At 42.3% G+C, this 13,880-nt stretch overlaps 1 protein-coding gene across 1 annotated transcript in view; it reads left to right on the forward strand.

The window, feature by feature from the left end:
- camk2d1 (calcium/calmodulin-dependent protein kinase (CaM kinase) II delta 1) overlaps window positions 1-13,880 on the forward strand; it is a gene marked incomplete in the record, with an annotated part of 165,811 nt that overhangs the window by 98,030 nt on the left and 53,901 nt on the right. Inside the window, 1 exon segment of the mRNA XM_037674786.1 lies at window positions 10,814-10,879. Coding sequence (XP_037530714.1) covers window positions 10,814-10,879 — 66 coding nt within the window.

Genomic DNA, 13,880 nt, shown 5'->3' on the forward strand with positions numbered 1-13,880 from the left:
GTTTCTGTCCATCTGGTCAGATTTGACATCAGGTCAAGTTCACTACATTATTATTATTATTATTTATTATTATTATTTAATTAGATTTTAGGATTTTAGGTGTCGCCTCTCCTTGGTAAATTGTAAATGGACAGTACTTATATAGCGCCTTTTTATCTTATCAAGATACTCAAAGCTCTTTACAACACAATCTGTTTCTTCATTTACACACACATTCCAAATAACACTCCACTATATTGTTACAAAGACTAATCTGCACTTTCACATCCATACACTGATGGGACACATCGGAGGCAAAGAGGGGTTCAGTGTTTTGCCTAGGGACACTTCAACATGTTACTGCTGGTGGAATTGAATCCCCAACTCTCCCATTGGAGGACGACTGCCCTAACACTCAGACATAGCTGGCCCACTGGTTAAGTCACTTGGGTAGTTGTGGCACAGAGGTTAGAGAAGGTGGGCCTGTGATAGGAAGGTCACCTGTTTGACTCCCTGGACCGACATCAAAATGTGTGTGGAATAGGTGAAACCCCCACACCTGCCACTACCCTCATTTGCCCCATTCTGTGCCCTAGAGCAAGGCCCTTAGCCCCCACCATCTGTTCCCCCAGGCTCCTTAGATGGCAGCTCTCTGCTCCACACAGAGGGCTGTGGTAGCTCAGTGGTCTGTGGTTGTGCAAGGAAAGAGATCCGGCGTTAAAAACAATCACCAAGTCTTTGTGCGACTTAGTTTGCTGTGGTAACCCCTGAAGAAGGGAGCAGCTGAAAGAAGAAGAAGAGGGGGAAAAAAAGTGGTTACCGGTAAGTCATTAAGGAATGTCATAACTTTCTCATGAAAGTCTTTGTGGTTCAAAATCACTGTGCACCTTCCTTTGTCTGCTGGGAGGAGGATGATGTTCTTGATGATGATTTTGCAGCTCCTCAGACAGAAGAAGTCTTCTGGATAAAAATGAAATGTTTCAACAAAGAAGGATCCTTCCAGAGGACCTGACTATCTAATCTACCTGGATTATTGGACAGTATCAGGATGGATATGTTGCCAGAATTATGTGAAGTTGATAATGACCAGTCAAATCTCCTGCCAACATTAAAGTGCTGAGAAATGCCACGGAGTCTGACATTCGAGTTGCACATTGTAACAAAACCATCCATGTAAAATTTAGCAGGTCATATTTACCGTTTATCAAAGACTGCATCTTCAGATTAAGTAGATTTATATTAAAGTAATAGACTTCTGTAGACTGAATATTCATTTATTCACAAATTAAGATACAGGAAAGGTCAGTGAAATCACTTTCTCAGTTTGACTTCGACTGATTTATGCACAACAAAAATAGTGGTACTTGAAAGTTTAACACTTTATAATTTTATAATTTTCTATATTTCTGCATAAATATGGCCTAAAACAACATCAGATATTCACACAAGTCCTAATAGTAGATAAAGAGAACCCAATTAAACAAATAAGTCATAAATATTAAACTTGGTAATTTATTTATTGAGGAAAATGATCCAATATTACATTTTTGAGAATTAAAAGTATGTGAACCTTTGCTTTCAGTATCTGGTGTGACACCCCACAGCAATAACTGCAGCTAAACATTTCTGGTAATTTGGTTCAATTCAGTTTATATATCGCCAATTCACAACAAAGTTGTCTCGGGGCACTTTACATGAACATTCACATACATAGAAAAGCCAATTAGTAAAGTTATCTATCTAAGGAAGCAGCAGACGAGTTGAATCTTCACATGGTCGCAGTCTCCCATCATGAACAAGCACAATGGCAACAGTGAAAAGGAAAAACTGTCTTTTAAAAGAAAGAAACCTCCAGCAGAACCAGGCTCAGGACAAGCGGCCATCTGTTTTGACTGTTAACTGTTGGTCGGTCATGAACACCTTGGAGGAATTTTAGACCATTCCTCTGTACAGAACAGCTTCAGCTCTGGATGTTGGTGTTTCCTCACATTAACTGCTTCAGGTCCTTCCACAACATCTGGATTGGATTAAGGTCAGGACTTTGACTTGGCTGTTCCAAAAGATGAACTTTATTCTTCTTGAACCATTCTTTGGTAGAACCACTCATGTGCTGAGGGTCATTGTGTTGCTGCATGATCCACCTTCTCTTAGATTCAGTTCATGGACAGATGTTCTGACATTTTTCTTTAGATTTCTTTGATATAATTCAGAATTCATTGTTCCATCAATGATAAGTCATCCTGGCCCAGATGCAGTAAAACAGGTCCAAACCATGAGACTACCACCACCATGTTTCACAGATGGGATCAGGATGTTCTGCAGGAATGCAGAGTTTTCATTTCTCCAAACATAACACTTTTCATTTAAACCATCCATCCATACATCCATACATTTTCTTCCGCTTATCCGGGGTCGGGTCGCGGGAGTAGCAACCTAAGTAGGGAGGCCCAGACTTCTCTCTCCCCAGCCACTTGGTCCAGCTCCTCCAGGGGAATCCCGAGGCATTCCCAGGCCAGCCGAGAAACATAGTCCCTCTAACGTGTCCTGGGTCTTCCTCTGGGCCTCCTCCCGGTGGGACGTGCCCTGAACACCTCACCAAGGAGGCGTCCAGGAAGCATCCTAAACGGATGCCCAAGCCACCTCAACTGGCTCCTCTTGACGTGGAGAAGCAGCGGCTCTACTCTTGAGTCCCTCCCGGATGATCAAGCTTCTCACCCTATCTCTAAGGGAGAGCCCAGACACCCTGCGGATAAAACTCATTTTGGCCGCTTGTATCCGAGATCTCGTTCTTTCGGTCACAACCCAAAGCTCATGACCATAGATGAAGGTAGGAACGTAGATCGATTGGTAAATTGAGAGCTTCGCCTTTTGACTCAGCTCTCTCTTCACCACGACAGACCTGTACAGTGCCCACTTCACTGCAGACGCTGCACCTATCCGTCTATCGATCTCACGCTCCATTTTTCCTTCATTTGTGAACAAGACCCCAAGATACTTGAACTCCTCCACTTGGGGTAGGACCTCCTCCCTGACCCGGAGAGGGCACTCTACCCTTTTCTGGCTCAAGACCATGGCCTCGGATTTGGAGGAACTGATCCTCATCCCAGCCGCGTCACACTCGGCTGCGAACCGCTCCAGCGAAAGCTGTAGATCTGATGAAGCCAATAGGACCACATCATCTGCAAAAAGCAAAGACAAAATCCTAAGGCCACCAAAACAGATTCTCTCAACACTTTTGTTGTGCCTAAAAATTCTGTCCATAAAAGTTATGAACAGAATCGGTGACAAAGGGCAACCTTGGCGGAGTCCAACTCTCACCGGGAACAAGCCCGACTTACTGCCGGCAATGCAGACCAGGCTCTGACACCGGTCATACAGGGACCTAACAGCCCGTATCAAAGGGCCTGGTACCCCATACTCCCAGAGTACCCCCCACAGGGTTCCCCAAGGGACGTGGTCGAACGCCTTCTCCAAGTCCACAAAGCACATGTGGACCGGTTGGGCAAACTCCCACGCACCCTCCAGGACCCTGCTGAGAGTGTAGAGCTGGTCCAGTGTTCCACAGCCTGGACGAAAACCGCACTGCTCCTCCTGAATCCGAGGTTCGACTATCCGACGGACCCTCCTCTCCAGAACCCCGGAATAGACCTTACCAGGGAGGCTTAAGAGCGTGATCATTTAAACCAAAAAGTTTATTTTGGTCTCATTTGTTCACAAATCATTCTTCCAACTATCTTCTGGCTTGTCCACGTGATCTTTATCAAACTGCAGACGAGCAGCCATGTTCTTTTTGGAGAGCAGTTGTTTCTCCTTCAACCCTGCCATGAACACCATTGTTGTTCAGAGTTCTCCTGATGGTGGACTCATGAACATCAACATTAATGTGAGAGAGGCCTTCAGTTGTTAGAAGTTACCCTGGGCTCCTTTTGTGACCTCAACAACTGTTCCACTCCTTGCTTTTGGAGTGATCTTTGTTGGTCCACCACTCCTGGAGAGGTAACAATGGTCTTGAATTTCTTCCATTTGTACACAATCTGTCTGACTGTGGATTGGTGGAGTCCAAACTCTTCACAGATGTTTTCTAACATTTTTCAGCCTGATGAGCATCAACAGGTCTTTTTCTGAGCTCCACAGAAATCTCCTTTGTTCCTCCATGACCCACTTCCACAAACATGTTGTGAAGAGCAGACTTTGATAGATCCTGTTCTTTAAATCAAACAGGGTGTCCACTCACACCTGATCATCATCCAGTGATTGAAAACACCTGACTAATTTCACCTTAAAATTAACTGATAATCCTAGAGGTTCACAAACTTTGACCTTTCACAAATATGTAATTTTCAATAATTTTTCTCAATAAATAAATGACCAAGTATAATATTTTTGTCTCATTTGTTTTACTGGATTCTTTTTATCTACTTTTAGGACTTGTGTGAAAATCTGATGAAGTTTTAGGTCATATTTATGCAGAAATATAGAAAATTATAAATGCTTCACAAACTTTCCATCACCCCTATATAATGTCACTGATGCCACAGTGTGACGAGCAGGTATGAAATATTTTTTGTACCATCATGCAGTGAATGCAATACATGAAATCTGTTTGTGTGCATATTAAGCTGAGCAAATGACGTATTGTGCGAGTGCTCCTCTCACAAATGCGAGCTCAAGCAGCATCATGTGCACACACACAAATCCATATGCACGCATGAATCCAAGCAAGAGTTCCTTCATACATCCTGTTTATTGTAGAATTGAGTGCACGAGGGGATTCTGGACTCCTCCCTGACACGCCCTATTTACATAAGCAAATGGATGCAAACTGGCCCTGCACTCTGAATGAAAATATTTCCTGTTAACATACATTCATCCTGTGAGGCTGCTTCTACAACAGTATGTGTAGCTGATGGCTCCAATTACATCAGAACTGGCACTTGATGCAAACTGTGCGTTAATGTTGCACTGTAACTGCACTGTACGTCACTGGCTGACATAGGAATAAGTCCAGCCCACACAGCTGGCGTGGCTCAGCTCCGCGTCAACTGCTTCAGACCCCATGACTCTGCCAGGTCTCTCTGAAATGCCCCTGGAGCTAAGACCCCTGTACGGACTAAGTTGCAAGGGTTTACCGTGCTGTGTCTAAAGAAAAACTGACATGTAATCCGTGTAATTAGTTCATCTGATACTCGGTAATCCAGGTAGGAAAATCCAACAAAGTTAAGTCGGGTCCTCTGGACATTTTTTGTTGTTGGTGAAACATTTCATCTTTCATCCAAAAGACTTCATCAGTCCGAGGATCCACAACAAACTCAGTCTTATAAATAGCACCTTCACATAGTGGGTCAACCAGTTTGATGGTGCTCAGATGGTTTCTGAAGTTTGCCCTCTTCCCCACTAATTTGTTTGAGGCATTCATGGCCGAAGTTGTTAGTCTTCTGCACTAAATACTAGTTAATCATCTTGCTTATTCTGATTGGATTCAGTCAAAAAGAAACTGTCCAGAGGACCATACTTAACCTTGTTGGATAGTTCACCTGATGTTTGTTCCAACTCTTCTTGAATGTCAGCCAATCAAGACGGTGCATGACTGTTTCCCCTAGACAAGTGGTTCCCAACACAGGTCCTCCTGGAAGACAACCTTGCATGTTCTAGTTGTTTCCCTGCTCCAACACACCTGAGTCAGTGATTTAATTACTTGAAGTTCTGCAGAAGGCTGTTCATCACCCATTCATTCAAATCAGGTGTGACAAATCATGGAAACTAAAACATGCAGGTTAGTGTTATGGAGGACCAGGGTCGGGAATCACTGTCCTAGATTAAGTTTCATTTAAAAAATCAGCCCGGCCCGAACCAGTTTTTTTTTTTTTTTTTTTTTTTTTTTCTGAGCCCACCTCGAACGAGACAGATTATCCTTATTTTCCGCCATACACGTTTCATTGCCCTACAAGTCGCAATGTCCAAATTTGTCTAATAAAGTGGAAAAATCCATAAATATGTCACTTTGCCGTATACATCACATCTATTATGTGTCACCGCTGTGGTGACGCGTCGCATTTGTTTCGCGTCACCACTGACCACCCAGAAATGTGGGCCGGTGCTGTGCCAAAAATCAATTGGCTGCCAAATGGTGGCCGCGGGAGTGTTCACGGGAGGACTTTAACAAGAATTTAACAAGATTAACACTTAAAAACAATCGTTTATTTAAAATTATAGAAAAGGTGTGTCTCAGTTGAACTTTTACTTAATAAATGCACTTGATGGTCAAACCAGCTGCATTTCAAAACCCAATTCGCAGAAGCAGGCACGCACAGAGGGACGAGCCTCTGTGCATTTCTTTGAAATCTAACAAGATAACCACCTAAAAACAATTTGTTTGCTCGACTTTATAGCAAAGGTGTGTTTCAGTAACTTTTGCTTGATAAATGCACTTTGACAGTCAAATCAGCTGCATTTTGCCGGTGTGGCGCAGCGAAATGAAACTGATCTGGTTGCTCGAGGCAGATGACTGTGGCAGGCTATGGCAGGTTGATTGTGTCATTAATAGCCACTTTTACCTATTACATGATACAACGGCATGCCATACTACTCTGCTGCCATCTAGTGGCTGAAATGGTAGTGTTCAAATTTTTCAGTCAGAATGAATGAAAACAGTCACATCTCAGCCAAAAATTGGTTTATAAATATGGGGGAAAAATCCATAAATGCGTTGCTTCAGCATACAAGTCGCATGCAAATTATGCAAATTATGCAAAACAAAAACAAAAACGCGACTTGTACAATGAAAAATACAGTAACTATAATTAGAAGTCAGAACCCCCCCAAAAACGGACTTTTTAATTAAACTTTTACTGCTTTTGTAAGCAAATCAGTTTTGCATGATTTAAAAACATATTTCAAAGAAAGGAAGACATAAGATTTGTTGTTTATTAAAAAGAGTCATTGGATTATCATACAAACCGGATTCCAAAAAAGTTGGGACACTAAACAAATTGTGAATAAAAACTGAATGCAATGATGTGGGGGTGCCAACATCTAGTATTTTATTCAGAATAGAACACAAATCACAGATCAAAAGTTTAAACTGAGAGAATGTATCATTTTAAGGGAAAAATCTGTTGTTTCCAAATTTCATGGCGTCAACAAATCCCAAAAAAGTTGGGACAAGTCCATTTTTACCACTGTGTGGCATCCCCCCTTCTTCCTACAACACTCAACAGACGTCTGGGGACAGAGGAGACCAGTTTCTCAAGTTTAGAAATAGGAATGCTCTCCCATTCATGTCTAATACAGGCCTCTATCTGTTCAATCGTCTTGGGCCTTCTTTGTCGCACCTTCCTCTTTATGATGCGCTAAATGTTCTCTATAGGTGAAAGATCTGGACTGCAGGCTGGCCATTTTAGTACCCAGATCCTTCTCCTACGTAGCCATGATGTTGCGATTGCTGCAGAATGTGGTCTGGCATTATCGTGTTGAAAAATGCAGGGTCTTCCCTGAAAGAGATGACGTCTAGATTGGAGCATATGTTTTTCTAGAACCTGAACATAGTTCTCTGCATTAATGGTGCCTTTCCAGACATGCAAGCTGTCCATGCCACAAGCAAACATGCAACCCCATACCGTCAGTGATGCAGGCTTCTGAACGGAGCGTTGATAACAACTTGGGCTATCCTTGTCCTCTCTGGTCCGGATGACATGGCGTCCCAGTGTTCCATAAAGAACTTCAAATCGTGACTCATCTGACCATAGAACAGTCTTCCATTTTGCCACACTCCATTTTAAATGACACCTGGCCCAGTGCAAACGTCTGAGCTTGTGGAGCTTGCTTAGAAATGGCTTCCTCTTTGCACTGTAGAGTTTCAGCTGGCAACGGTGGATGGCACGGTGGATTGTGTTCACTGACAGTGCTTTCTGGATGTATTCCTGAGCCCATTCTGTTATTTCCTTGACAGTGGCATTCCTGTTTCAGGTGCAGTGACGTTTAAGGGCCCGGAGATCATGAGCATCCAGTAGAGTTTTACGGCCTTGACCCTTACGCACAGCGATTGTTCCAGATTCTCTGAATCTTTTGATGATGTTATGCATGTTTAATGATGATAACTTAAGTCTTTGCTATTTTACGCTGGGTAACACCATTCTGGTATTGCTGCACTATCTTTCTGCGCAACAATGGTGGAATTGGTGATCTTCTTACCATCTTGGCTTCTGAGAGACACTGACACTCTGAGAAGCTCTTTTTATACCCACTCATGTTGTCAATTGACCTAATTAGTGTTAATTGGTCTTCCAGCTGTTCGTTATATGCCCAATTTCCTTTTTCCAGCCACTTATTGCTACTTGTCCCAACTTTTTTTGGGATTTATTGACACTGAAATTTTGAATCAACATATTTTTCCTTTAAAATGTTACATTTACTCAGATTAAACTTTTGATCTGTCATCTGTTATATTACGAATAAAATATTGACATTTGCCATCTCCACATCATTGCATTCAGTTTTTATTTACAATTTTAGTATCCCAACTTTTTTGGAATCCAGTTTGTAGTTATTGTAATATTATAGTTAATGGTCGGCGGACGCGCACAGCTAATGATCTGGTTGTCAATCTGTAACAACCCACCCCCAAAACTAAGGTAAAAGGGGGATTAATTACATAAAGCATTAATTAAGTCATGGGCAGTGTCTGGAGCTGACAGCACAAAAAAACTTATTAGTTGAGGTTTAGGAATAACCAAGTACAGTAAACGGAAAATAATTTCCCTGCACAGGTAAAAAGCTCATAAACTAATACACTGGCCACGAAGTATAACATTTAAGGCAGTTTACACAATTTTATCAAGCCATCAGTTATGACCCACAAACACTTCATCCCACAACATTTCCATATCAACACATGAAATTCCATAAACCCCATAAATAAAAAAACAAGAAGTTCTTCAAACTTTCAGTCCAACTATCCTCTTGGAAGGAAAGTAAGTTTTGAAGGAGGATGAAGGAAACGCCCACTCAATCTAGGCGTTGACCCGCCAAAAAATAATAATAAATTGATCTCGCCACATCTCTATGTCCATAGGCTTTAGCGTGCCTCTGCTGCAGTCCTGGGTACGAAAAAACAATAGGTTTCAGGTTAGGTTTATTTGTCATATGCAAAATCAACACAAGGTCAACAATGCAATGAAATGCTTAGGACGAGAAGAACGTCTAGACTCGCCAAAAAAAAAAACACAAACAAAAAAATATCGAAGCATGCAGCAAAAATAATAAAAACATAGTAAAAAAATACTAACATTAAAAAACCTATTAACATACTACTAACATAATAAAAAACCTATTAAAATACTAATAACATAATAAAAACCTATTAAAATACTAATAACATAATAAAAACATATTAAAATACTACTAACATACTAAAAAACATGTAAAAAATACTAACATACTAAAAAAATCTACAGTGTGATTTGGTTAGCAGTGAGGTTCTTTCAACATCATGGTTCTGTTCTGTTAGTGGCGTGATCTTGTTAGCAGTTCCAGTCAGCAGCTTGCTGGTAATAAAGACCCGCAGCAGCTGCCCTCACAGACCGCAGTCCAGAACCAGGTCTGGCAGACAGAACATCCAAGGGATGGGATAATGTGGGATCCAAACATCCCATAGTCCACTGTTATCCAAACTCGGGGTGGAAAATAATCTGCAGGTAATCCAGGGAAATGGTCTCACGTCAGATCCTCCCCTGCAGGTGTGCACCCAAGTAAAAAAAAAAAACACGCTGTCACTTCTAAAACCGCATCAAAAGCCCGACCGGCCCATAAAGCACGTCATTTTGACCTGATCTGCCGGTTTGGGGCTTGGGCAAAAAAATTGCAGCTTTACCCTAGATTACGGTCTTTGGCAGGGTGCTTGTTGAGCAGTGCGGGTAGCGGAGTGCTACATTACTAATGCTAGGTCAACGCCTTTTCTGTGGTTGCAATCGTCGTCCGGACGTAGCAGAACTTTCAGCGAAGGGTGGGGTTTTTGGCTGGCAGGGGGTTTTGTTCTGTTGGCAGGGTGGGGCGCCTTCCTTGGAGTATGGTCAGAGTCTGACAGAAACCAGCAGTTTTTTATCTTTATTTTGTACAATATTTTTAATTAAAGCTTGGGTTCCAGTGGTTTAAACAACTGAGAACAACGTGAGACTGAAAACTCCTGCAGAACAAGGTCGTTGTTCAGTGCCTCAGTTATGCTAAATCACAATTTAAAGTCATTAAAGTTCTTGTATTTTTGTACAAAATAGTTTGATATAGGGAAAGAAGTCTCTTTGGCCATGGACAGATTTAGCTGATTGAATCCAATCAGAATAAAGAACGATTATTAATTAGTGCAGGACACCGACTAATTCATGAGTAATTATAATATATATTTTTTATATTATGCTTATGTTGTATATCTCTGTATACTCCAGTATTTCTATACCCAGTTTCTTACCATACATCACAACTATCTGCTGTACATGAACAACAATGGTCTAATTGTTGCATGGCGTACACTCTAATGCTAAATTATTACTGCATTTCCCTTCTATTATACATATCTCCATCTGTGTTACTGGAAAAAGCTCACTGGAACTGGATCATGGAAAAATGTCATTTCCTTCCAGCTCAGATCACATGTACGGAGCAAGTTATTGTGTCGGTGATGGAACGATTTCACCTCTTGTGGGGGGCTGAAAAGACAAACATTTAGTTTGGAAAAAGAACCAGATTTGCTCTACATGATCCGAGCACAGAAACAGAAATGCGAAATGAACTGTCTGAGACGTCCCCTCCATGTTCTTGACTCCAGCTTTCTGTCTTCCTGCAGAGTCACGGGAGGTGAGCTGTTTGAGGACATTGTTGCTCGAGAGTACTACAGTGAAGCTGATGCCAGGTCAGTGTTGGACCATCCTTTACATTTACTGACACATCCCCTGTGGTCATGAAGGCATATTCAGGCTCAGACTAGCAAATCGTAAAATTACAAACGTGATAATCTGAAAATATGAACAATAATTATACAACTAAGTCTTGCTCTGCCTTTTATATGCCTTTTATGACCAAAAAAAAAAAAAAGTTTTTGTCTGCCTTTTGCCCTCAATTTCTCCTCTCCCAATTATATTTAAAAAAATCCACTGGGAATAAAATCCTGTTAATATTCATTTCATAAAGATTAAGTTAATTTGAGTGAAACGGTACAAATCTAAAACTTGAAGAAAGGTTTAAGTTCAATCATCCAGGTAAATAAACCACAAAACGGGTTAAATCAGGTCATCTGGACAGTTTCTTTTTGGAAGAAATGTTTAGTCTTTCATCTGAAAGACCATCAGTGTGAGGCCTGCCACCAAGATCTGTCTTATAACTAGCACCTCCTTGACGTGGTTCAAGCCAGTCTGCTGTGGATTTCACAGAAACTGTCTTTACATTAGGAGGTGTAAATCACCAGCTTTACCTCAATACGATATTATATTGATTTTCTCTATCACAAAGTCTGTCGCGATACGATTTCGATTCTAGTCTGCAATCGATATATTGCAATATCAAATGCCCATCTCATTTACGTATAAATAAATTACAAAAACAATTAAAATAAGATTTAACCATTTTATTTCTGTTATGACAGGCACCAGACATTTAAATAATAATAATTAAAAAAAACTTAATTAATGAAAAAATAAAAATAAATTACCTGTTCAGTATAGTCTCTCATTTTTCATGTTTAAGTGCATTTTTTTAAACCAGTTAACTTAAAAGTGTCCTGATTACCGTTCAGTTATAAAGAAACAAAAAAAGATATTGAGCTTGCATAACATGACTATCAATGTTTCTTCTTCAGGTGAACGGCAAAATTTGTTGTTTCCCGGTTATTTTAACTCACACTGGCACCTGTTGCATACGACATGAGTTTTCTGTTGATCCGTCCTTCTGTCAGATTCCAAATTATTTCCACAGTGTTTATTTAAAATATAGCAGGAGAGTGAATTTCATCATCTGTTTTCTGCCTCGTCTGCCATGTTGCTGAGGCGGCCGCAAGGGGCGGCCACAGGGGGCAGCCGCAGGGGGTGGCCGCAGGGAGCGGGCGCGGACGCGCACATAAATAGTGACACAGACGTGTCTTGGGAATTTCAAAATAAAAGTGTATTTTAAAGATGACTATATGAATCGATGTTTTAGTTTTGCCACAATATAATTGAATCATTAATCATTTCATCGATATATCGATGTAAATCGATGTATTGTTACACCCCTACTTTACACATGAAAAGTCGGACAGATTGTCTCTTTTTGCATGTGTAAAGACAGTTTCTGGGAACTCCACAGCAGACTGGTTTGCGCCACATCATTGAGGTGATACTTATAAGACAGATCTTGGTGGCAGGCCTCAGACTGATGGTCTTTCAGATGAAAACAAAATGTTTCTCCCAAAAAAAACTGTCCAGATGACCTGATTTAACCTGTTTTGTGACTGAAACTTGAAGGTTTGACCATCTTTCTTAATTTTACATGAAGTTTAACCAAGTTAGAAACTCTCTCTGAATGACAGGTTTTGCTTTGCTGTGGGTTTAAGACCTCTAGACCTCCATTCCCCCACCCCAAAGTGTCATTTGAAAGCGTACATAACAGGATCAGGACCTGCACGTGTCTTAAATGTTTGTCTATCTAAATGAGCTGAAGGAACAGTTCAGTGGTTTTGTTTCTAGGATCAGTTGTCTCAAGTTCCATCCATCCATCCATCCATTTTCTTCCGCTTATCCGAGGTCGGGTCGCGGGGGTAGCAGCCTAAGTAGGGAGGCCCGGACTTCCCTCTCCCCAGCCACTTGGGCCAGCTCTTCCAGGGTAATCCCGAGGCATTCCCTGGCCAGCCGAGAAATATAGTCCCTACAGCGTGTCCTGGGTCTTCCTCTGGGCCTCCTTCTGGTGGGATGTGTCTGGAACACCTCACCAGGGAGGCGTCCAGGAGGCATCCTAAACAGATGCCCAAGCCACCTCAACTGGCTCCTCTTGGCGTGGAGAAGCAGCGGCTCTACTCTGAGTCCCTCCCGGATGATTGAGCTTCTCACCCTATCTCTAAGAGAAAGCCCAGACACCCTGCGGAGAAAACTCATTTCGGCCGCTTGTATCCGAGATCTCATTCTTTCGGTCACAACCCAAAGCTCGTGACCATAGATGAGGGTAGGAACGTAGATCGATCGGTAAATTAAGAGCTTCGCCTTTTGACTCAGCTCTCTCTTCACCACGACAGACCTGTACAGCGCCGGCTTCACTGCAGATGCTGCACCTATCCGCCTATCGATCTCACGCTCCGTTTTTCCCTCATTCGTGAACAAGACCCCAAGATACTTGAACTCCTCCACTTGGGGTAGGACCTCCTCCCTGACCCGGAGAGGGCACTCTACCCTTTTCCGGCTCAAGACCATGGCCTCGGATTTGGAGGAACTGATCTTCATCCCGGCCGCGTCGCATTCGGCTGCGAATCGCTCTAGCGAAAGCTGTAGATCACGATCTGATGAAGCCAATAAGACCACATCATCTGCAAAAAGCAGAGGCAAAATCCTAAGGCCACCAAAACGGATCCCCTCAACACCTTGGCTGCGCCTAGAAATTCTGTCCATAAAAGTTATGAACAGAATCGGTGACAAAGGGCAACCTTGGCGGAGTCCAACTCTCACCGGGAACAAGCCCGACTTACTGCCGGCAATGCAGACCAGGCTCTGACACCGGTCATACAGGGACCTAACAGCCCGTATCAAAGGGCCCGGTACCCCATACGCCCAGAGTACCCCCCACAGGGTTCCCCAAGGGACGCGGTCGAACGCCTTCTCCAAGTCCACAAAGCACATGTAGACCGGTTGGGCAAACTCCCACGCACCCTCCAGGACCCTGCTGAGAGTGTA

The sequence above is a fragment of the Nematolebias whitei genome, chromosome 1 (genome assembly GCF_014905685.2).
Source record: "Nematolebias whitei isolate Nwh7 chromosome 1, NemWhi1, whole genome shotgun sequence".
NCBI lineage: Eukaryota > Metazoa > Chordata > Actinopteri > Cyprinodontiformes > Rivulidae > Nematolebias > Nematolebias whitei.